This window comes from Neofelis nebulosa, chromosome 9 (assembly GCF_028018385.1).
Source record: "Neofelis nebulosa isolate mNeoNeb1 chromosome 9, mNeoNeb1.pri, whole genome shotgun sequence".
Lineage (NCBI taxonomy): Eukaryota > Metazoa > Chordata > Mammalia > Carnivora > Felidae > Neofelis > Neofelis nebulosa.
The window spans coordinates 125,679,096-125,701,835 of NC_080790.1; the positions used below are offsets into that span (position 1 = coordinate 125,679,096).

A 22,740-nucleotide genomic window follows, 5' to 3' on the forward strand; every position below is an offset into this window, starting at 1 on the left:
CCTTGTTAGGATGGCCACGATCAAAGAGACAAGTGATGGTGAGGGTGTGGAGAAGAGGGGCCCCTGTGCACTGCTGGCAGGAACGCAAATTTTTGCAGCCACCGTGGAAAACCGTGTGGAGGTTCCTTGAGAAATTAAGACTAAGCTGTCATATGATCTGGCAATCCCCTTCTGGATATTTGTCCAAAGGAAATGAAGTCAGGATCTCACCGAGGTATCTGCACTGCCATGTTTACTGCAGCATTATTTACGACAGTGAAGACATTGTTACAACCTCAAGGTCCACTGACAGATGAATGGATAAATCTCTCTCCCTCTCTCTCACACACACACACACACACACACACACACACACACTGAAACAGCATTCAGCCTTAAGGAAATTCTGCCGTTTTCAACATGGATGAAGCCGGAGGACATTATGCTAAGTGAAATAAGCCAGACGCAGAGAGACAAACACTGCATGATCTCACATGTGGAATCTAAAACAGTCCAACTCATAAAAGCAGAAATTACCACAGTAGTTGCCAGGGGCAGGTTGAGCAGGGAAAGGGGAAATTGGGAGATGTTGGGCAAAAGGTACAAAATTTCAGTTCCACAAGATGAGTAAGTTCTGGAGACCTAATGTACAGCATGGTGACCATAGGTAACCATACTGTATCACATACTGGAGATTTGCTAGAAGGGTAGAGCTTAAGTGTTCCCATCACACACACACACACACACACACACACAAAGGCAAGAAAAAAGAAAAAGGGAGGCACCTGGGTGGCTCAGTCGGTTAACCATTTGATTTCGGCTTACGTCGTGATCCCACGGTTCATGGGTTCAAGCCCCATGTCAGGCTCTGTGCTGACAGCTCAGAGCCTGCTTTAGATTCTCTCTCTCTCTCTCTCTCTCTCTCTCTCTCTCTCGCTGTCCTTCCTCTACTCACGCTCTCTCTCTCTCAAATCAACATTAAAAAAATATTTTTTAAAAAAGCAAAAGGTGGGGCGCCTGGGTGGCGCAGTCGGTTAAGCGTCCGACTTCAGCCAGGTCACGATCTCGCGGTCCGTGAGTTCGAGCCCCGCGTCAGGCTCTGGGCTGATGGCTCAGAGCCTGGAGCCTGTTTCCGCTTCTGTGTCTCCCTCTCTCTCTGCCCCTCCCCCGTTCATGCTCTGTCTCTCTCTGTCCCAAAAATAAATAAAAAACGTTGAAAAAAAAAAAAATTAAAAAAAAAAAAAAAAGCAAAAGGTAACTATCCACAGTGATGGATATGTTAACTTAGCTTGCCTGCAATGATCGTTTCACAATGGATATACACATCAAAACACCTTAAAGGCACATAATTTCTATTTATCAATTATACCCCAATAAAACTAAGGCGAGAGAGAATGGACAAATCCAGACGGTACCCTGGGGTCAGGGAGAAACTCGCGACTCAGACTTGAATCCCGGCTCCCACACTTACCTGTTGCGGGACTCTTGTGAGTCAGCCTGCCGCTCATGTCAAACGTGATCGTGAGGACAAACACGTTAAACATCATAAAACTCACCCAGGCCAGTGCTTAGAGCAGAACAGACAGATGCTTGAAGTGGTTTTGTTGGTAGCGGAGTGCTGGCTCTAGAAGCAAGGCACATTTAACCTGCCAGGGCCATTCTAAGTACTCAAGTGACAATGAACTGTGCCTAGCTGGAAGTTTCCACCATGAAGAGTGAAAACAGAAAATGGTTACTAGAATGTGTGAGGGAAGTGTCTTGGGGAAGTTGGCCAACTCCCAGGAAAAGGGGACCATGCCTTTGCGGATGAGGTGGGGGACAGCTGCTGCCTTCCCTGTGGGGCAGGGGCAGAGCCTGGGTCTGGGACCTCAGACCTGCCGCAGGGGAGCTGGCCTCCCAGGAAGAGGGTGCCAGATTGCCCCCACACCCCACAGCTGTGGAACGCATTCATTCCCCACTGTGACCAGCACGGTCCTAGGCCCAGGGGATACAGCAAACAAGGCGGACAAAATCCCCGTCCCTGCAGTGCCTACAGTTGAGCAAGGCAGGCAAGTAAATAAGCAAAACGTAAAATCTACAGTAGGGGGCGCCTGGGTGGCTCAGTCGGTTAAGCATCTGACTCTGACTCTTGATATCCGCTCATCTCATGGTCGGCTCCAGGCTGAGCGTGGAGCCTGCTTGGGATTCTGTCTCCAACCCCCACCCCCCGCCCCTCCCCTGCTCATGTTCTTCCTCTCTCTCTCAAAATAAATAAAACTTTAAAAAAAAATTAAAAAATAAAACCTACAGTAGGTCAGATGGTGAATCTAGCCAACGGCCTCCATCTGCCTCAATACCTTCTTCACTGGCCCTCCAACAACCCATAATGGGCACGTGCTCCAAACCTTTCCTCAGGTCCAGCCCTCTGGACGACATCACACCTTATCTATCCCAAAGCTTGGGCCATACTTCCTCCTCTAGGCAGCTTTCCCTGACTGCCTCCAGCCCGTTTGCCTCTTCCCCTTCCAGAGCTCCGGAAGCACAGACTGCAAAGGCTTGACTCTCACCGGCCCTGGGAAACTCTGCCTCGTGCCAGGAAGCTCAAGGTGGCATCAGGGGAAGAATCTGGGCTTCACCCCTTGCAGCTGTGTGGTCCTGGCCATGCTCCTATACTTCCTGAGCCTTCATTTCTCCTCTGCGAACGAGGAGCATGTCCACCTGGCAGGACTGTTGCCAACCACAAAGAGTACAGTTCTGGGAGCTGCACACTTATTCTTCTAGATCAAAGAGACTCTGCTATTAAAAGATGGAAGGAATGAAAGGTAACATGAAAACACCAGTGCCTTGGGCGCCTGGGTGGCTCAGTCAGTTAAGCGTCTGACTTCGGCTCAGGTCATGATCTCACGGTCCGTGAGTTCGAGCCCCGCGTTGGGCTCTGTGCTGACAGCTCAGAGCCTGGAGCCTGTTTCGGATCCTGTGTCTCCTTCTCTCTCTGCCCCTCCCCTGCTCGTGCTCGCTCGCTCTCTCTCTCTCTCTCTCTCTCTCTCTCTCAAAACTAAGTAAACATTAAAAAACAAAAACACCAGTGCCTGGCTGTCCATGAAGGTATCTTCATCGTAACAGGGGACTTGCTGAGGACAGTGCTGTGTCCGTTCCAAACTCCAGTCCTAGGAGGTAGATGGGATCACGAGCCCCACTGTCTAGATAAGCGAACAGAGGCCCAGAGAGGGTACATTTTCCCCATGTCACAGTTATCTGGTGACAGGATCAGACACTAGGATATGAGCTCCTGACCTCACCCCCGGTCACTTTTCCATAGAAGTTGAAGAAAAACATCAGTGCATTATACCCACGTTCCAGAAGGAAAAAAACTCAAGGCCCAAAGGTAGGGAGAGATTCACACAAATGCACACACAAGGATGAGAAACAGAACTGGGGTTTCACCCCACAGGTGGAGGCACAGGCCACAGGGAATGGGAGTCACCCAGAGCCTGGGGCGGGGGTGGGGGGTGACTCACGCGATGACAGGCATGTAGTAGTCAAACTTGGCCAGGAAATCTGGGAGGCTGGTGGGCTTGTCCATGCTGATGATGTCCTGCAGCTCCTCTGCGGTGTCAGCGGGGAGGGCAATCCCCCTCTTCCTGGGAACAGAACCGTGAGAGCAGCGGGGCCGCTCCTGAGCGGGACCCAACCAACCCCTCAGAGGAGCCAGAACATGAAACCCGGGGATCTCTCCACCCAACTCCTCCCGTTAAACAGATGGGAAAACTGAGGCCTGGGGCGTTTAGAACCCAGACTGGAATCCTACCAGCAGCTCCTGTCCCCAAGGCTGTGACCAGCCAGGGAGTCGTAAGAGGGGATAACCGGAGTTAAAGTCTGTACACACACACACACACACGCACATCCCTGGTGCCTGGGACCCGAGAAGCTGCCAGGGCAAGCCCACAGTTTCCTCCTCAGCCCCAGGAGTGGGGAGAGCCAGCTGGGCTTATGCCAGGTCAGGGGTTATCGGGGCACTAACTGCAGCAACACAAGGCCCGGGGCAGGCGCCAGACCTGCCCCCTCCGTCCTCCATCTGGCCGGCACATCAGAGAGGCCCGTCCTGCGCACTGAGCTGGGAGTGTCTGGTGGAGGCTCATGGGAAGGCATGGGGGGCTGGCCACCCACCTCGGAGCGATCTCCCCTCTCTGCCCGCAGACCCCGTGTGGGGCTCGCCCAGAATAGCCCTTCTGGACCGGAGCCTCCTCTCAGCCGCGGGCAGCGGGGTGCGCAGGTGGGCTGGGCTCCTCTGCTCCGACTCCCGGGTCCCCCTGGGCCTCAGTTGCCCCACTTTTAAGAACACCAGACACGCTTCTACCATGAAGGGACAAAACAGGAGACCAAAGGGGCTCTGAGGAAACAACACAGAGAACAGAAGAAAACCTGAAACCCTGACAACGAAGAGCCTCAGGGACAGGTGAAGAGGTCACGTCCCTGAAACACAGCATCCTTTTCAGGAAGGGGACAACCAGAGGGTAAGGGCTCCCAGAAACCTAAAAGAATATGGCGCCAATCATCATAAGGATATAATAAAATGAATGGAAAATAAAGCGGCGAAACGCCTCCAGCAAGTACCACAAGAGACGAAAAATAGGAGCAAACAGTTAATCAGGTGACTAGATCAGGCTGGAGCACCCGGTTATCCGCAAAGCAAGAACAAAAGAAGGAAGGAAGGAAGGAAGGAATCGCCAGAGAAACCGAAGTTTGAATAGTTGTTTACATTCTTTACTGACTTCGGTCACTAAAATACTACGATGCTTCCCCACTTAAATCCCTAAGGCCCGACGTAGGCTCTCCTCTCCTCCCGGTGGCCCAGGAGTGACCCCCAGTCTGCAGCCAGCCCCCACCCCCCCGCCTCCCCCCAGCCCCGTGTCCCCACAGGACACCGTGGGGGAGATGGCATCCCTGGTGTGGTCCCGGCACAGAGGGCAGCGTGGGCCCCCTGATCCTTCCGTTGCCGGGCAGCCTGCCCCAAGGCCACCCTCAGAAGGTCATCCCCAGGGACCGAGTCCCCCGCCCCAGAGCCAGGACCATTTAAGTGCTGTATTTGGGAGCTGGTGGTGGCAGCAGAGGAAGGCTTTGGCGCTCACGTGGTCAGATGCAGTGGCCTCGCTTGCATAGGCCCTGCTGGACCTGCTCTGTGCGGCTCCCCTACCGGTCTTCCTCCAGCCCCCATGACCACCGCTTCCTGGCGGGGCTCTTCCTCCTGACATGCTTTCAGACTGTCCCTTTTACACACCTGTCCAGAAGGACTCCTCCCCTTTCAAGATTTTCACCTGAAAATCCAGAAATCTCTGCCTCTACACATCACCACTTGAGGGCCTAGGGCGGGCCAGGCACTGGATGGGACAGCAGTGACCAAGATAGACCACCTACCTCCTGCCACCTCTCCCCTCCCTGCCCCACGCTCCACATCCCCAAATATAGCCCCTCCAACCCCTCAGCTGCCCAACCCACGGTGGGGGGGCCTCCCCTGGGACTCCATCTGCTTTGCCCACCAGCAGCCAGTCCCCAAGTCCCACTTATTTTCCTTCCTAAATGTCTGTCCCATTAGTGCCCCCCTCTCCAGACTCTCTCCTCATCAGCCACCAAGAGATCTTTTGACAGAGTGGTCAGAGGAGGCCGGTTAGAGGAGGGGACAGTTATGCAGAATTAAAAATTTTTTTAATGTTTATTTTTGAGAAAGAGAGGGAGACAGAGTATGAGTGGGGGGGGGGGGGGGAAGAGAGAGAGAGAGAGAGAGAGAGAGAGAGAGAGGCAGACACAGGATCGGAAGCAGGCTCCAGGCTCTGAACTGTCAGCACAGAGCCCGACACGGGGCTCGAACTTAATGAACCGCAAGATCACGAAGTCAGACACTTAACCGACTGAGCCACCCAGGCGCCCCTTAAGCAGAACTAGAAAAGAGACAGAGGGAACAAGAGGGGCTCCAGGCAGAAGCCAGGAGGGAAGGTGAGGCATAGGGAGGCTGGAGCTCAGAGTGGGGTCAGTGGTAGGTGACGAACCAGAGGGCAGGCGGCGAACCAGAGGGCAGGCGGAGCCCAGTGGGGCTAAGTTAGGGCCTTACCCCCAAAGCACCAGCAAATCGCTGAAGGATTTCAAGCAGGGAAGCGGCATGAAGAGGTTTCAGTGCTCCTTCTGGCTGCCGTGCGGGTAACAGATCCAAGAGCTACTGTTGCAGTCCCAGCAGGAAACAAACAGGGGACACTCTTCAGGATCTCACACGCGACTGGGCCTGCAGAAGCTGCTTAGACCAAGCTGTAAAGCTCCAGTCTGGGACCCAACGCTGAGGCAAGAAGGAGTTCCTGTTAGGGCCCCGGGTCCTCTTGCCACCACAGCCACTCAGCAGCAAAGGCTCCACCCGGGACCAAGCTTGGTCCTCAGATGGTCCCTACACCCCAGTCAGTCCTGCCTTGGCCAGTCCTCTTCCGGCCGTGGTGGGTGATGCGGCCACAGGGAGCCTGGCCAGAGGGCCCCATGAGGAAGAGGAGCTCAGGATTTGGAGGTCAAAGTCCATCCCCCTGCCGTAGGTGCCAAATCACCCAGGGTAGGAGCTGTCCCATCCGGGGACCTCCACATCCTTGTCAGTAAAACAGACAGTACTTTCTTTGCAGGGAACAGAGAAGCAATGAGGCTATTTACGTGTCCAGCGTAAGACAGCAAGTTCCAAAGCCTGACGGACTGGGTTCCTTAAAGCCTGTGTGACCCTGGGAGAGTTACTCAACCTCTCTGTTTATTAAGTCTGGCAGGTTTGAGAAACATCCAGTGTGGACTAAGTAGCAGAAGAGGTCAGAGAGGCCACACAAGCTTTGCAGGTCTGTAAGGGCCGTGGGTGGACTTCGGCTTTGCCCCTAAGCAAGCTGGGAGTGTGGGAGGGCTTGAGCAGGGGAGGGGGGCTGGTCAGACTCTGCTTTAAGGCAGTTGCTTCGGCTACAGTACTGTGGGGACAGGAGACGGGGGAGGCCAGAGCGGCCGCCCGGAGACCAGTCAGGAGGCCACTGCCACAGGCCAGGTGGGGATGCTGGTGGCTCAGGCCAGGGCGGCGAAGGGAGGAGAGCGAGCCCACGTTCAGAGTGCGCTTTGGCAAAACGGCTGACAGGGTCACGAGGAGATCGAGAAGGAGGTGGGAGAAGCACCCGAGAGGACAGAATCACAGGAGCAGAGGGAAGCAGCGGGCACGGACGTGGTCAACGGAGGCCCAAATCACAGAGGCAGAAGAGGCGCCACTGGATTTGGTGACGGGGAGGGAGGGAGGGAGGGTCTTCCTTCTTTCCTTCCTCAGCCCACCACACCCAGGAAGTCCTCCAGTGTGTTTATGGGCATCCACAGCTGCATCTGACCGACTCCCTGGCCCCCCGCCTGCTGGCCTCGAGCTCAAGCTCCAGCTGGCACCTGTGACACCCCTTCCCCGGGGCCCACAAAGCCCCTCCCCTGCTCCTGATGCCAAGGTGACGTGGGGACAGCAAATCCGACCAGCATCCCCACAGGGGCGGTTCCCCTCCCTCCTCTCTCTACCCCATCCCGGACTCAGGCCTCCTTGCTCCACCACCACGTGCCCTCTGACTCCTTGAACTAGCACCTGCCAGGAGATCCCATCCCGGTGCCAGTAACCCGCCCTAATGGCCTCATTAGGGGCCGTGGGGGAACGGCCAGCCCTCCGCACGGGCAAAGGACAGGCCGAGATAAGCCAAGCAGCTTCACCCCACTCAGCCGGAGCCACGACTTATAATTAATAACACCATCATTAAGTGCCCTTTATGGACACGGTGCTTAACCCTGAGCTAAGGGTTTTCTGGGCACGGCTTCCCCTAAGCCTCCCGCTGGCAGGAGTTAATGTTCAGCGTGTGGACTCGGGGCCACACCCATGCTTACTAGACAAGTCCCCTCACCTGCCAGGGCTCAGTGTCCTCCTCCACAAAATGGGGACAACAGTGGTACCTCCTCACAAGCTGTCGTGAGGATGGAGTACATCAGCCCCGGTGCAGCGCTCCTATGGCGCTCGGCAGAAGGTCAATGACGTAGGGGAGTCAAAAACTACATCAGTAGCAACTCCCTAGGGCAGAGTGAGGTCTGTGTAAGTAGGACAAGGCAGAGAAGTGTGTTCCCGCCAGACCTCTGTCCCCAGCTCTCAGAGGTGGAAGAGATGTCCGGAAAGTTGGGGGACAGACTCCCCAACATCGCTAGTTCTCTGGAACGGTGGCATCTGGAGAGGCCAGGGGACTCTGGTTTACGGAGCAGAGTGTTCACACTTGGGTCTGAGCTGAACTGCTCCAGGCAACGAGAGAGGCGGAGTCCTCCCAGCTCCACAGGGAAGGAGTGCCCAGCAAACAGGTGAAGAGCACAGTCCCCGGAAGGAGGGGTGGGTGGCAGAAGGGGCCCCCATCTCCCAGGTCAGTTCTGGAAAGAGGCCAAGGTTGCAGCAAGGAAATGGTGTGCTCACATTTGCATCCGGACCCACTGGCCTCTAAAGTCCCTGCTGTTAAGTGTTAGACCCAAGAGAAGGGCCACCATGAGCCCTTGAGGTGGGGAGGGAGGGCCGGGTGTCCCTCACTGGGGGGGCACTAGGGACCCTTCAACCCACCCACGTGACTGCGAGCCGAGGCAGGAGGCACATTCTCGCTTGGAAGATGAAGAATGGCCCCCAGAGGAGGGGCCTCCTGTCCACATCCCCCAGCAGGCTATGACCAGGGTCACATAGGGAAAGCCCTGGGGTTCAGATGACCCTGGGTCAATTTTAGACTCTGTTTATGGTTATGTGGCCTCAGGCTACTGCCTTCACTTCTCTGAGCCCCTGGCTCTCCTCAGTGACATGGGGATAGCAACACCCTCCCTCCTCCAAGTGTGGAAGGATTAAATTCACTGACTCAAGGAGAGGGCTCAGCCTCGCGGCCCAGCACGAGGAGATGCTCAGCAAATGGTCCCAGCATCCTGTGTGGGTGCATCACCTGCCATAGACCCTACGGATTCAAAACACAGTGACCGGTTCCGTCCTGGGGACTGCCTCCTCGTGTGTACGTGTGCGCACGTGTGTGTGCACCTGTCTGCGTGTGAGGCAGGGCAAGCTCTTCCTGGCTCACCTGGCAGCAGGAAGAAAGAGAAGCACAGAAAGCAGAAGACTTGGGCTGTGGGTCTCCCGCCCAGAGCTGAGGGGCCTTCGTTTGTCCACAGACCACCTTGTTCCGGCCGGGTGGCCAGCTTGATTCCATGGAGATATAGGAAGGAACAACCCTGGAATTCTCCAGAGTCCTCTGGGTTGAACTGTGGGCCCCCAAATATCGGGGAGGAAGGTCTCTTATCCAAGGACTTACTTGCCATAGTATAAGATGGTTTCAGGCTTGATGGCCCCATCCAGGTGGATATGCAGCTCCACCTACAAGGGGGTAGAGAGAGGAAACAAGGGGGGAGGGGAACAGACACCCATGAATGCCTGAAGTACCTTCCAGAGGGTTTGCGTTAACAACGACCATGATACCATTAGTCCCATCAACTGGACACTTAGAACATATGCCCCACTAAACTCTTTACACACACCACCTTGTTTAATCCTCATCTGTGGGGCGGGTTTAATGGTCATCTCTAGCTCTTTAACAGTTAAGACCACAGACAGGTTCAACCACAGCTGAGGTTCAAGGAGGTTAAATAACTTGCCCAAGGCCACACAGCAAGCCATAGAGGCAGGAACCCAGCCTAGTGCTTTGGTTCTCAACCACAGCTGGTAAATGGCAGAACCAGAATTGTAACCCAAGTTCAATCCCAGAGCCGGTGCTCTTAAACACGAGGCCAACCATGGTACCATAGGAGCTATGGAGGCCCAGCCACTGCCCCCACCCAGGCAGTGTCTGCTCTCCACCAACTCACTCAACAAAATCCAGTATTAAAAAGTGTTGGCCACAGACTTCCTGGACCTGTGAATATCCACAGTGCATTTCAAAACGCAGGCCCCATCTTCAAAAGCAAAAGCAGATGTCACTTAAGCACAATTATCAGGAATCAATATTAGGTGACACAAGATCCTTCCAGTATTCCAGAAAGGGTACCAGATACTTGGCCATCTTGGTGATCTTTCTCTACACACACACACACACACACACAACCACACACAACCCCACAAATGTTCGACACACAAAGCCGGGAGTTTAAGGACCCAGGCTTTGGAGACCGCCCATCAGACTGGACTCCCAGATCTGCCCCTTTGCTGCCTGTGTGACCTCATCTAAGACTCTTGATCTCTCAGAACCAGTTTCTCAGCTACAAAACAGGGTATTTCTGCCTCCCTCTCCACGAACAACTCTAAGGATTTAAAACAAAAAACAAAAACAGACAGTGTTGGATGCTTGGGTGGCTCAGTCAAGTGTTCAACTTTGGTTCAGGTCATGATCTCACACTTCGTGAGTTCAAGACCACCCCCCCCCTCCCCCATCAGGCTCTGTGCTGACAGCTCAGAGCCTGGAGCCTGCTTTGGTTTCTGTGTCTCCCTCCCTCTCTGTCCCTCCCCCGCTAGCACTCTGTCTCTGTGTGTGTCTCTCTCTCTCTCAAAAATAAACATTAAAAAAACAAAAAAAAGACAGTGTAGGTGGATGTGTATGGCCCATAGGAAGCAGACACCGCTCTCGGCCAGGGCATCTTCCAGAAGCTGTTAAGATGAGCATACCAGGGGGCACCTACGTGGCTCAGTCCGTTAAGTGTTGGACTTCAGCTCAGGTCATGATCTCATACTCTGTGAGTTCGAGCCCCGCATCAGGCTCTGTGCTGACACTCGGAGCCTGGAGCCTGCTTCAGATTCTGTGTCTCCCTCTCTCTCTCCCCTCCCCTACTTGCGCTCTGTCTCTCTCTGTCAAAAATCAATAAATGTTAAAAAAAAAAAAAAAAAAAAAAAAAAAAAAGATGAGCATACCAGGTACTCAGAGACAGCAGGAAAGTGACTTTTCCTGGGCCAGGGGGAGATCTAGAGAACTCCAGGTTGGGCCCTTCTCTAGAACTTGGGGACCTGGACACAAAAGTAGCTGCCTTGGCTGGGGAGGAAGCCACCGGCTCCCGGGAATCCCAGGAACACCCAACTGAGCCGCTTCCTGTAGAGGAAACCCAGCCCCGGGCCTCAGAGGCACAGAGCTGCCAAGCCCTCCTCCCAGAATTTGGTCTGAGTAATCAGATCTTTCCAGAAGTCATCCAGCCTGCAAAGGAGCCAGTGGCACTCACCCCCAGGCTCAGAGGAGTTGTTGGTTCCCTGACAAAATAAGTTCAATGCCCACTTAGCTAACCGTTCATTGCATTCTCAAAAAACAGAAAAACGGTCAGCATTGGGAACACTGAAGCTTCCAGCCCAGGGAACTGCCAAGCAGTAGTGTGACCCTAGACAGGGGCCCTCCTCTCCCTGAGCCTGTGAGGTTTTTTATCCTTAACCCTCACGTGGCTGTGCTGAGGATCCCGCCAGAGAGGCAGGGTCCTTTGTGGTCAGATCTGGAATCCAGGCTCCTCCACTCCCTCTCTGGCGGCCTGGACAAAGTTACTTCACTTCCAGTGTCCTGGCGTCTCGTCTGTCCAATAGGGCGGTTAACATGCCTCTCTCCTGGGGCTTCGTGAGGCTTAACGACATTCACACATGTAGTGCGCTAGGCCAGCACGTAACAGATGCTGAAACGCTGCCAGTGAAGAGTCCTGCATTCACCAAACTGCTGAGGCCCTGCTGGGTGCTAGGAATGGAGAGCAAAGCTAAAGGGACAGAGTCCCGCTCCCGTGATGCTCACAGTCCAGCAAGAGAAGTGGAAGTAAATGTCACAGTGACAAAGGTACACTCACAAGCCAAGACAAGTCCTTGAGAGGCATAAACAGTGCTACCAAAGAGATAATAAACAAAAGACCTTACCCAGCTAGAAGGCCAACAATGGCTTCCTGGAGAAAGCAGAGCTTGAAACAAGATCCAAAAGATAGAGAGGAACCAATGAGGCAAAGGCAGGGTGAGGAGGAAAACAGGAAGAGCATTCTAGGCAGGGGGGACAGCACAGGCAAAGGCAATAGGAAAGCATGTGGTGCGGAGAAGAACTAAAACACGGCTCCAAGAAGAGAGGGGTGGTGGGGCTGGAGGGGCTGCAGGACCACCAGGCCATAGGGAGTCAAGTTTTAACTTGAGAGCACAGAGAAGTTATGACAGGGTTTGAAGCCAGCTAGAGGGGGAAGATACTCAGAGCAAAACCAGCTGGAGGCTATGAAGGTCAAGTTTATGAGAGATGATGGTGCCTTGAACCAGGGTGGCAAAGAGGACATGGAAAAGCAGGGGGACAGAAAAAGGGGTCAAGGATGATGCCTCGGGTTAGGCCTTGGTGGGTATGGGTAGCGATTCCCACGCTCTGGGCGCAGCCCAGGAAGAAACCCCAGCGCTCAGAGGGAAGGTAGGGCAGGGGTAAGAGGAGAGAGACATGGTCAGTTTGATCTTCGTTAAGCTAGGATACCTTTGAGCCCTCCACATGTAAAAGGACAGAACCAGGAAGGAAAGTTCTAGAGTACTTTGAGATGGAGGCCGGCAATGCAAGTAGGACTATGGATGATGAAGCCGTGGCCTTGAATGACCTCACCAGGGAGAAGGTGTTAAGAAAGGGGCCAGAGAGGAAGCCTCCATGAGCACCAGCACCCAATGGCTTTACACAGGAGGTTGAACCTGGAGAAGAGCTGTCAGAGAGGCAGAAGAGAAACCAGGAGTGTGGTGTGAGGAAGGCAAGGGACAATCAGATTTTTTTTTTAATTTTCAATATTTTCGAGAGAGACAGAGAGACAGAGTGTGAGCAGGGGAGGAGCAGAGAGAGAGGGAGACGCAGAATCCAAAACAGGCTCCAGGCTCCAAGCTGTCAGCACAGAGCCCGATGTGGGGCTTGAACCCACGAACCGTGAGATCATGACCTGAGCTGAAGTCGGACACTTAACCGACTGAACTACCCAGGCGCCCCTAGGGACAATCAGATTTTAAGGAGGAGGGGCGCCTGGGTGGCTCAGTCAGTCGAAAGTCTCTTGATCTCGGCTCAGGTTATGATCTCACAGTTCGTGGGTTCAAGCCCCAAGGAGGGCTTCACGCTGAGGGTGCAGAGCCTGCTTGGGATTTTATTTCTTCTCTCTCAAAATGAACAAAACAAAAAAGATTTTGAGGAGGAGTGGCCCAGCAGGTCATCAGAATGGTAACCGCCCAAATATGGCTAGATCTGAATCCTGAGAAATACAGATTTCCTCACCTGGCAAAACAGGTGGTTTAAAGTTCTGAGGAGTTTATCCCGGATTATCTAGATAATGCAATTACCCATCTCCTTATGAGGGAGGCAGGGTTTTAAGAAAAACTCCTAGCAGTGTGACCACTGAGGCAGATGGGAGCTGAGTGGTCACAAGCCAAGGACAGCCTAGAGCCACCGGAAGCTGTCAACAGATGCGCCTCTCACAGGGTGTGTGACCCTACTGACACCTTGGTGTTGGCCTTCTGACCTCCAGAACAGGGAGAAAATGTCTATTGTTTAAAAAAAGGTGTTTTTTTTTTTAATGTTTATTCATTTTTGAGAGAGAGAGAGAGAGAGAGAGGAGTGGAGAAAGGGCAGAGAGAGAGGGAGACACAGAATCCAAAGCAGCTCCAGGCTCTGAGCTGTCAGCACAGAACCCGACAGGGGGCTTGAACCCATGAACCGTGAAATCACGACCTGAGCCAAAGTTGGCTGCTTAACCAATTGAGCCACCCAGGTGCCCCCAAAATTTCTATTGTTTGAAATTCCCATTACTGTGTGTGGTTATTTGTTACACAGCAGCTACAGGAAACTGATACAGTGAGGTCCTGCCAGACATCAAGCAATAGGAGAACAGAAACATATCCCTTGGGCTAAGGCCACAGGGGATGGGGCCCTGGAGGGGAGGTTCTCGGCCCTGGGTGCCCATTAGGAGCACCTGGGAAGCTTTGGGACGTCACCCACACCCAGGCCCAACCTGGTCCGTGAAGTCACGTCCTTGGGCCTGCACATGGGATCATCGTTAGATTTAAATACACATAGCCAACACTGAGAAGCACTATCCTACAGGAAATATCCCAGAGGCCTGAGGGGGACAGAATCCACGCTGGAAGAGGGGAAGAAACAAGTAGAGGTTTAAAAAAAAAAAAAAAAAGGAGAAAGTTTGGATTCTTCTTTCCAGAATTTTACTCCTGAAGGAGAAGAAAAGGCTGGAGAAAGGACTAGAGGGAGAGGTGGGTCCAGAGAATGGTCTGTAGGGTGGGAGTGACTGGGGCAGGCTTAAACGCTGATGGGGAAGACGATTTTCAAGAGGCTACTACGGAGAAGGCCCGAGGGCTCCCCCTGAGAAGGGACAAATGGAAGAGCTGGACAGGGCAAAGGAGGAGGGAGAGGGAAGGGCTCCAGGCAGAGGAACCCCGGGTGCAAACATCTGGATCAGGCAGCAGGGAGGGAACTGGCCTGATATAGAGAACGATATAGTGGGGAGAGGAGGCGGCCGTAGAAAGCGGGTGGAGGGCAGGGACAGGTCACAGTTAAGGCCGGATCCACGGAAGGGTTTGGGATAGGAGGTCACCTCTAAAAGTGCCTTCTGGCCGCCGTGTGGAAAGGAGGTGAGGGGGAAGCCAGAACAGAAGCCAGAGCTGCCCAGGAGTCAGACTAGAGATAAGCACCCACAGGAGACACCTGCCGCGGCACGGACCGGACTGGGAGTGCCCCACGCACACGCACGGGCTAACCGGGACAGAAGTGCAGGGAGGGAGGAGGAAAGAGGCAGGAGGCAAGAGCACCCCTGGGGACAGGGAAAACAGGGCCTGCTGCCCCGCTGTGTCCTACAGGTCCCACCGCTCCTGGGGCTTCCCGGAAAGCTGCCTTGACTCCTGTCAGGGGAGAAGCAGAGGCAGGAACCCCCTTCCTCAGGCAGCCCAAGCTCCTCAGGCAGGCCTCTTATGGAACTTTCTGGAGATGAGCCACTACCCACGAAGATGTCAGCATGCCCCAGAGGATAATGGGGTGCAAGCTCCAAGATTGGGGTGGGGACCCTGCTCTCTTGTCCCCATTCAGGAAAAAGGAACAGCAGGAACAGCAGGAACCAGGAACAGCTTCTAGCTTACTGAGTATCTACGACATACTGGACCATCCACACACATTAACTGATTTCATCCTTAACGACAGCAAGGCGGGAACTTCACTACCATTTTACAGAGGTGGAAACTGAAAGTTCAAAAAATATCCAGGGACACAAAGGCAGGCAGTGATAGAGTCAGGATTTGAACCCAGGTCTGAGTCACACTAGATGAGACACTAGACTGAGTCTTACTAGACTTTCCCTGCAGGCCTGGCCTCAGGGAGTTTACCATAAGTGATTCAGTAAGTGATTCAGCAATAGCAATAACCAGCTGCCTACTATTATTAGGTCCTTTATCTCAGTTAATCCTGACCCCCAGGCAAGGTACACCTTACAGAGGTATACACATCAGCCCGGTGCCACAGAGGCCAGATGGGCTTGCTGAGCTCCAGGGAACTCTGTGACCTGCCCGACATTGCCCAGGCTGATAGCAGCAGAGCTGGGTTAGAACCCAAGTCTGTCTCCAAGCGCACGTCCCGCCCACAGGCCAGACCATCGCCCCGGAGTGTGCACCGGACCTGTGCCCGGCCACCTGACCTCTCTGCAAGGGAGTCCCTCCCCCACTCCCCTGCACTTGCTCCCCAGGAGGCCGACTCACAAGCAGCATCTGAAAAACACGCACGCACGAAATCCAGAGAGGAGCAGGAAGCATCCTCAGTTACCAAAACTTAAAGCTCCCCCCAGGTGCTGGGCACAGTGGGGGCATGAGCAGACGTGCCGAGTCTGGCTCTCAGGGGACGCCAGCCAGCCAGGTGGAGGCCAGGGAGGTGCATTCACTCACCGAGGTGTCCGTGGCAGAGCCAGGACAAGGACATAGGTCCATGGACTCCTGGGCCAGGCACTCCCAGATCGGACTCTGGCTCCTAACTGGCAGGCAGTGTGCCTTCAAAGCACACCCAAGTTGAACAGGGCGCCCCCAAACACAATATCCGGTTTTGTTTTCATCCTGCTGACTTTTGAAATTTACTTAACACGTCTGTCTCCCTATTTGTTCCCTGAAAGTGTGGACTCTGTGTCGTTATGCTGGATCTTCAGTGTTTAGGACAGTGCCCAGCACAGCAAAAAGCGCTCAGCACATGTCGAGTGACCAAGTGACTGTTTCCTCCACTCTCTGTTCTAGGTCAGCAGCGCTGTGTCCTCTCCCTGAAACGAGGGAGGGGCCGACCTACCCCCTTGGGCTGGGAGAGGGCAGCGTAGACAGGACTCCTTGACCAGCCCCCAGAACCTGGATGAGCCACAGGTGCCCACAGCCAGCCGGACACCCTCTCCCTCCCTAGCCCCGGTCTTGGCAATGAGCCGGTGCCCACAGGCCACCATGGCCTCTCAGCTAACCTTTGCGGGAAAACCAGGAGGCAGAGCGGCCCTGGGCGGACAAGCTGTTTCAGCCACACTTCCTCTAGAAAGTCCTCTGTGCTCAGCCACATCTGAGCTCATGCAGCTCAGAGGCGTGGACCTGAAGGGGCCGAGCAGTCTCCTTGTGCCACCTGCTTCCTGGGGGCCTGATGGAGCAGAGCAGAGCGTTCAGTAGCTGCCGTGAGCTTCCCCAGTTTCAGAGATGGGAGGGCGTGTCTTCAGCCAGGGGCACATCCTGTGGAGCAACAGCCTAGGAGCTCGGCACAGCTATTCCCCACTTCATAGGTGGGGAGACAGACCCAGATTAAGGAACCAGCCCTCAGCCACAGACGGCTGAGTGCCCCGGAAGCTGTTTGAGTCAAAGCCAGAGGCTGTAACAGCCACAGGGCGCTCCCTTCATCCTGCAGATCAGAGCTGAGTCAATACTGGTAAAATCTAAACAGAATGGTTGAGAACCCGGACAAGGATAACGAACAGGAGCGGCCGGCATTGGGTGCCCCGCTCTGAGCCAGGCCTGCACTAGGTTTTATGTAGGCTCATACACATCTCATTCCCACTGTACAGAGAGGAAAGCTCACTCCTCTGCTTCCATGGTCACAAGGACACCAAGCTTGTTTCTTCCCTCACCTTGCTGTTCTGGGGCCTCAGAACCTTAAGGGGTGAGGGTGAGCCTGCCCCCCAACACTCTGGGTACAGATAGGCTTGGACCTCACTTTGGACCCCCTGGCCGCCTCTTCTCCCCTGTCCGAAGCCAGGCTACAGTGCTATCCTTCCCCGCCCCAGGGGGGCACCTTCCTAGGACAACTGGGTAGGTCGACAAGTCCTTCCCAGCTCACAGGGCCCCTTCCCACCCAGGTCAAGCCAACCCCAAGATTAGACGTAGAATCAGAACCGCGGCCAGCCTCCCCCACCTCGCTGTGTGACCACATTTACCCTCTCTGGTCCTGCCCTCCTCTGTCAAACAAAAGGCTTCCCTGAAATCTAATCTCATTCATTCCCTTCTCTCCCAAGGGCCATCTGAGTTATAATGGTCAGGTGGGCTCTTTGAGGGGCTTTTTAAACACAGGTGGCTCTAGTAACCAAAAAGTACTGAAAGCCCAAATAAGTGCTAACAACGGGCTTTGTGGCAGGAAGTCCAAAAGATGAGAAGGACTCTGAAGGTGGAGGGGGCCTCCCAGAGGGCACCGGGGCTCCCACGGCAGTCCTGGGGGGGTAGGGAAAACACACTTAAGGGCCTGCTGCTTGCCAGCCGGGGGCTTCACAAGTGCCACTCAGCACAATTTCCCCAAGATCCCACGACTTTGATTTGAACCAACCCATTTTACAGAGAAGAAAGCAGAGGTCCAGAGAAATGTCCACCAGAGCTCTTGTAGCTGCTGAACAGTGAGGCAGGGATCCACCCTCAGTCCATCTGAAGCCCAAGGTTACTCTGATTCTAAGTGCCTTCCCGGCAAAGTGGTAAGGGCAAATTTGCAAGGCAGTTGGCCTTGCAAATTTTAGGCAGTTTTAGGTAGAACTGGGTTCAAGTTTAGCTCTGCTTTCTGGCTGTGTGACTTTGCATAAAGTTCCTTCCCCTCTCTGTGCCATTTCTTCAGATGTCAATGAAGAAGACCTACCTTAAAGGGCTACTGTGAGCATTGGATGAACATAGGCAAAGCAGTTAGAACGGTGCCTGATACAGAGTAAACATGCAAATAGGAGAAAGAACAATTTTGTGGGCAGGGCGCCTGGCTGGCTCAGTAACGCAGGAGACTTCTGATCTCAGAGTTGTGAGTTCAAGCCCCACATTGGGCATAGAGCTTACTTTTTTTTTTTTTTTTAAGTTTATTTATTTTTTTGACAGAGGATCCCAAGCAGGCTCCACACTGTCAGTGCAGAGCTCAACGCAAACCCGTGAGATCAAGACCTGAGCTGAAACCAAGAGTCCGATGCTTAACCAACTGAGCCACCCAGACGCCCCTGGCATAGAGCTTACTTAAAAGAAAATGATGTGGGAGATTTAGCCCCAGTTCTCTGCATCGGGGAGGGACAGTGTAGAAAGTGTGCTCCGGGCCTGGGCCAACTCGCTTGCCTGTCTACAGCTTTCAGGTACTCCTTTTGTGTAGCCTTGGGCAAGTCACTTCCCCTCCCCACGCCTCAGTTTCTTCATCCGTAACGTAAAGGCAGATGAAGATATCTACCTCGTCCAGTTGTCCAGAGAACGCTGCGATGTAAATCACCAAAAGCACCCGGCAGCCGCTGTTATTACAAAAATAGGCAGGTGACCAGCATTGTCCTCCATGCCAAAGAACTCCTGAGCACCACAGGATTTTCCAGCCTTGCCTCGTGTAGAAGGAGACTGGTAAGGGCCACCACTCCACCTTCCCTATACCTCCTCCAATGCCCGACAGGTACTCAGGAAGTATTTGTGAGAGTAACACTATCAGACCAGGTAGGCGACCAGATAAGGCCTTGCCCCTCAAACCGAGGTTGGTCCGTGGTCTAGCCGTGTTATTAGCATCACCTGAGAGCTTGGAAGGGACCCTCTCAAGTTCCACCCCAAACCCACCAGTTCAGCGTCTGAATGTTAACGAGGCACTCAGGTGATTCGAGTTAACATTTTAAGTTTGGAAAGCACACCCTTGCTCTGCCTTCTTAAAGCTGGCCAGGGCCCTGGGCCTCACCCGGTGGTAGGCATAAGAAGCCAACCAGCCCAGCAAAGACTCCTGTCCCAGACAGGCCTACACCTGGGCCCTGGCACCTCTACCTCAGAGGCGTCTCCAAAGGCAATATCAGGAAAGCTGGATGGGGCATGGGATATTTGAAGCCAGCCCCCCACTCTGGGCTCAAACCCCAGCTTGGCTACCTCCGTGCCATGGATCTTAGGCCTTGTTAATCTTCCCTCTATTCATCTGTGTAATGGGATGATACCAGCTGTCTCATGGAATCACTGAGAGAATCAAATGAATTAATAAAGGTAATGCGTTGAGAACGGTAGCCGGCACAGAGCCCTAACAACTCAATTAGCTCCGGCTACTAATTCTAGTTCTCACGATTATCTGTTCCCCCCACAGGGAGGCGGGGAGCTGGCTCCGGAGGCAGTGGCTGAGACAGGCTCCTTCTTGCTTCTCCCGCCAGCGCAGGCACATTCCCTCCTTGCAATATAAAATCCAATCCCATCTTCACCTACATAGAGGAGGACACTCTACTTCCCTCCCAAGCACCCCCTTTTAACTCTGTACCGCCCCCCCCCACCACCACACCACCCACAAGCAGGTGGGGCCCATTTCCCAGGTGTGGAAACTGAGGCCCAGAGAGGGGAAGTAACCCACCAGCTGGAATCAGAGAGGATTGGGTGAAGCCAAAAAATGGTAACAATGACCTCTCCCTCACAGGGCTGTTACAAGTATTGCAGGGACAGATGTGGAGCACACAGCAAGTTCTGCAGAAGTGTTACCTATCCTCTCCATAGCTCCAATGTCGCTTCCAGTCAGGGGGCTTTGTCTACTGCCTTAGGATTCATAACAAGGTAAGGTGGTTCCCCTGCCCAAGGGCAGAGGGAATCCAAAAGCATTTTAAAAAGAAAAGGGGGAAAAAAAAAAAAAGCCCTCACAAGGAAACAGGCACCGAAGATGGGGGCACCCAGACAAGGTGCAGGGGAGGCGTGGGGTAGGGTTCCGCAGGAGCGCTCCCCAGCACTGACTTGTGGCAGAGTAGCGGAGCATTTACCCTGTGGTGGGGGCATCGGCAGTGAGGGACAGGCCTTACCTCCTCCAGCTCTCACCCAGCTCTCTCTCGCGCTCTCTCACTCACACACGCACACACGTGGGACACTCACCAAGTCTTTTATGGTATCTGCCGTCATCCTTCGCACCCATTTCTCAGAGAAGGAAGTGGAGTCTGATTACAGCTCACTCCTTCCTGTGACCCCTCCCCCCACCCCCAGCAGTCTCAAACCCTGCTAGCCCATTCACTCTACTGGGCGGACTCCTGGACCCTTCCCCTCTGTGGACTGAATCTCAGTGCTCCAAAGCCCTGCCAAGTGGGCCTAGACCCTCCCTGACCCAGACATTCCCAAGACGCCACAGCTGGTGGGAGGAGGGACCACGGAGTTACCCCTTGGGGCCAGTGGCTGTGGCTTGGCCTGGAATGAACCCAAGGCCTAAAGCCCACTCAGCCCCTCGTGGGGAGAGAGGGGCGCCCTGTTCCCCTCCCTCGGCTCTATGGCACGGTCCTTCCGACTGGCCTATCCATAAACCCGAGATCCTCAGCGCTCGCAAACCCATCGCAGTGTCGGAGCGTAAAGCTGTTTCCGCAACACTTTAGGTGCCTAGGGGTGTAGACACTGGGCCCCATTTTGCAGCTGAGGTTCGAGAGGTCAAGCCCCCTGCCAAGGTTCACACAGCTACCCGGTGCTGGCGGAGCCAACAAGGCCCATTTACCAGGTAGTGAAACTGAGACTCAGAGAGGACAAGTCAGGGGCAGAAGCAAAACTCGGAGGCCAGCCGGAGGCGCCTCGGGATTCAGGACACTCCCTGCCTCATTGTCTCTCGTTAAACTGCCCGGAGGCACCCCCGGGGCCTGAGCTGAGGGAAGAAAGCGGCTGGCTGCAGGGGCCCGGGTTTGCTCCCGGGGTGTGGACGCCCTTAAGCCCTCCAGCCAGACAAGGAGCCAGACCCCCCGGACCCCAAGGCCCCCCCGCGCTCACTTTGGGCTTGTCGAAGGCGGGCGTCTGGGTCATGGTGCCAAGCGTGCGCCCCAGCAATGCTCCCTCCGCCGGTAGATGCTCACCCGGGGAACCTGCCCAGACCGCGGCCCGCCACGATCCTCTTAACGCGGCCCGGCCCCGCCCCCAAGCCGGAGCCCCCGCCCCGCTCCCGCCCCGCCGGAGCCCCGCCCCGCCCCCCAGCCGGAGCCCCCGCCCCGCCCCTCAGACCGGGGTAGTGTATTTCCTGGAATTCCTAGCGAGCGGCGGGGACAAATCCGAGCGCCCCCTGGGCGGTGGCCCGCCCTGAACCTCCGGCCCCGGGACGCAGTGTTGGAGCCACCTGTGGGCTCGGGCTCCAGCCGCCTGGCTGGCTCTGCCTCCCTCCTGGCCCCTCGAGCAGCATTCAAGCTACCTCCTGGGCGCCTGCAGCGTGCCAGGCCCGACCTGGAAGCTGGGAACGGTGAGCGTCACAGACCTCGTGTGGCTTGCACTCTAATGGGCGAGACACACGCTCATCACATAATCCCACAACATAAATGTACAGTCGGGGGCCTTAATGGGGACTAGCCGTGGCTTACAGGTCGGCGAAGGCTTCTCTGGGTTTACTAGGTGGGGCGGGGAGAGTAGGGGTGGAGTGGCAGAGGGCAGCCCACGTGGAGAGAACATTCTCTGTGAGACCCCAGGGCTCTGGGGAATGAACGGCGAGGAGGGAGGCATAGCAGATCCCCTCCTAGGCATTTACCCTTGAGAAACCCGCCTGCGTGCAGTCAGAGAGCATTTTCGAGGATGTTCACAGCAGCACTGTGCCTCACAGCAGACAGCACTGGAAACACCCCCTAATGCCCATCCGCACAGAGTGGGCAAAAACTGGGATTTTCACTATAGAATGTTACACAACCGTGAAATTGAATGGACTCGAGCTGCAGAGAAGCTAGACGTATCTCGGAAACAACTCTGCATGAAGAAATAAGTTGCAGAAAAACTATGTACACTATGATGCAACTTTTAGAATGTATGGTAAAAGCAAAACCAAAAATATGCTTGTGTGGGCACATGCACATGTAGAAAAAACTTTTAAAGGGAAAGATAAACACAAACTTAAGAATGTTGTCTCAGGGGAATGGGAAAGAAGGGGAAGAAGAGTTCACAGGTACATTCTGGTTACTGGTGGTGGTCCAGTATTTGAGTAGCATTATTTCATTTCATAATATTATAAATAAATTGATATATAAGGGGGAAATAGGGTGGGAAGTGGGTGGCATGGGGCTAGTCAGGTGAGAGCTAGATCACACAGGGGTGTGGGGGACATGGTGAGGGATTGATTGGTCTTTGCTCCTGAGAGCACTGGAAAAATCAGTGGAGGGTGTAAATGGAGGCAAAACAGGATCAAACTTTTATTTGGGGAAAAAAAGTCTCCAGCTACTCAAAGTATGGTCCGGGGATCATTGGCGTCTATTCCCTGGGGCTGATTAGAATGCACACTTCCAGCCCCCATCCCAGCCCTGCTGAACTGGAATCTGTATTTTAACAAGATTCCAGGTGCTTTGAGTACACATGCATGTTACAGGTTAAGCCTGGGCTCGCTTGCTGTGAGGGGAAAACAT

The 22,740-nt window shown here is 54.4% G+C and overlaps 1 protein-coding gene across 3 annotated transcripts in view; it reads right to left on the bottom strand.

The window, feature by feature from the left end:
- The window catches only part of ADA (adenosine deaminase), a 28,148-nt gene extending 6,872 nt beyond the window's left edge, over positions 1-21,276 (bottom strand). The window contains exons 1-3 of one of the 3 annotated variants that reach the window (XM_058685714.1): positions 21,137-21,276; positions 9,306-9,367; positions 3,477-3,599 (exon numbers count right to left, since the gene is read on the bottom strand). In XM_058685714.1, coding sequence (XP_058541697.1) covers positions 3,477-3,599; positions 9,306-9,367; positions 21,137-21,169 — 218 coding nt within the window. In that variant the 5' untranslated portion in view covers positions 21,170-21,276. Of the gene's footprint in view, positions 1-3,476; positions 3,600-6,064; positions 6,278-9,305; positions 9,368-21,136 lie in introns of those variants that run through there. The other 2 variants (XM_058685716.1, XM_058685715.1) reach the window with 2 other exon arrangements.
- Between the last annotated feature and the right edge of the window lie 1,464 nt (positions 21,277-22,740).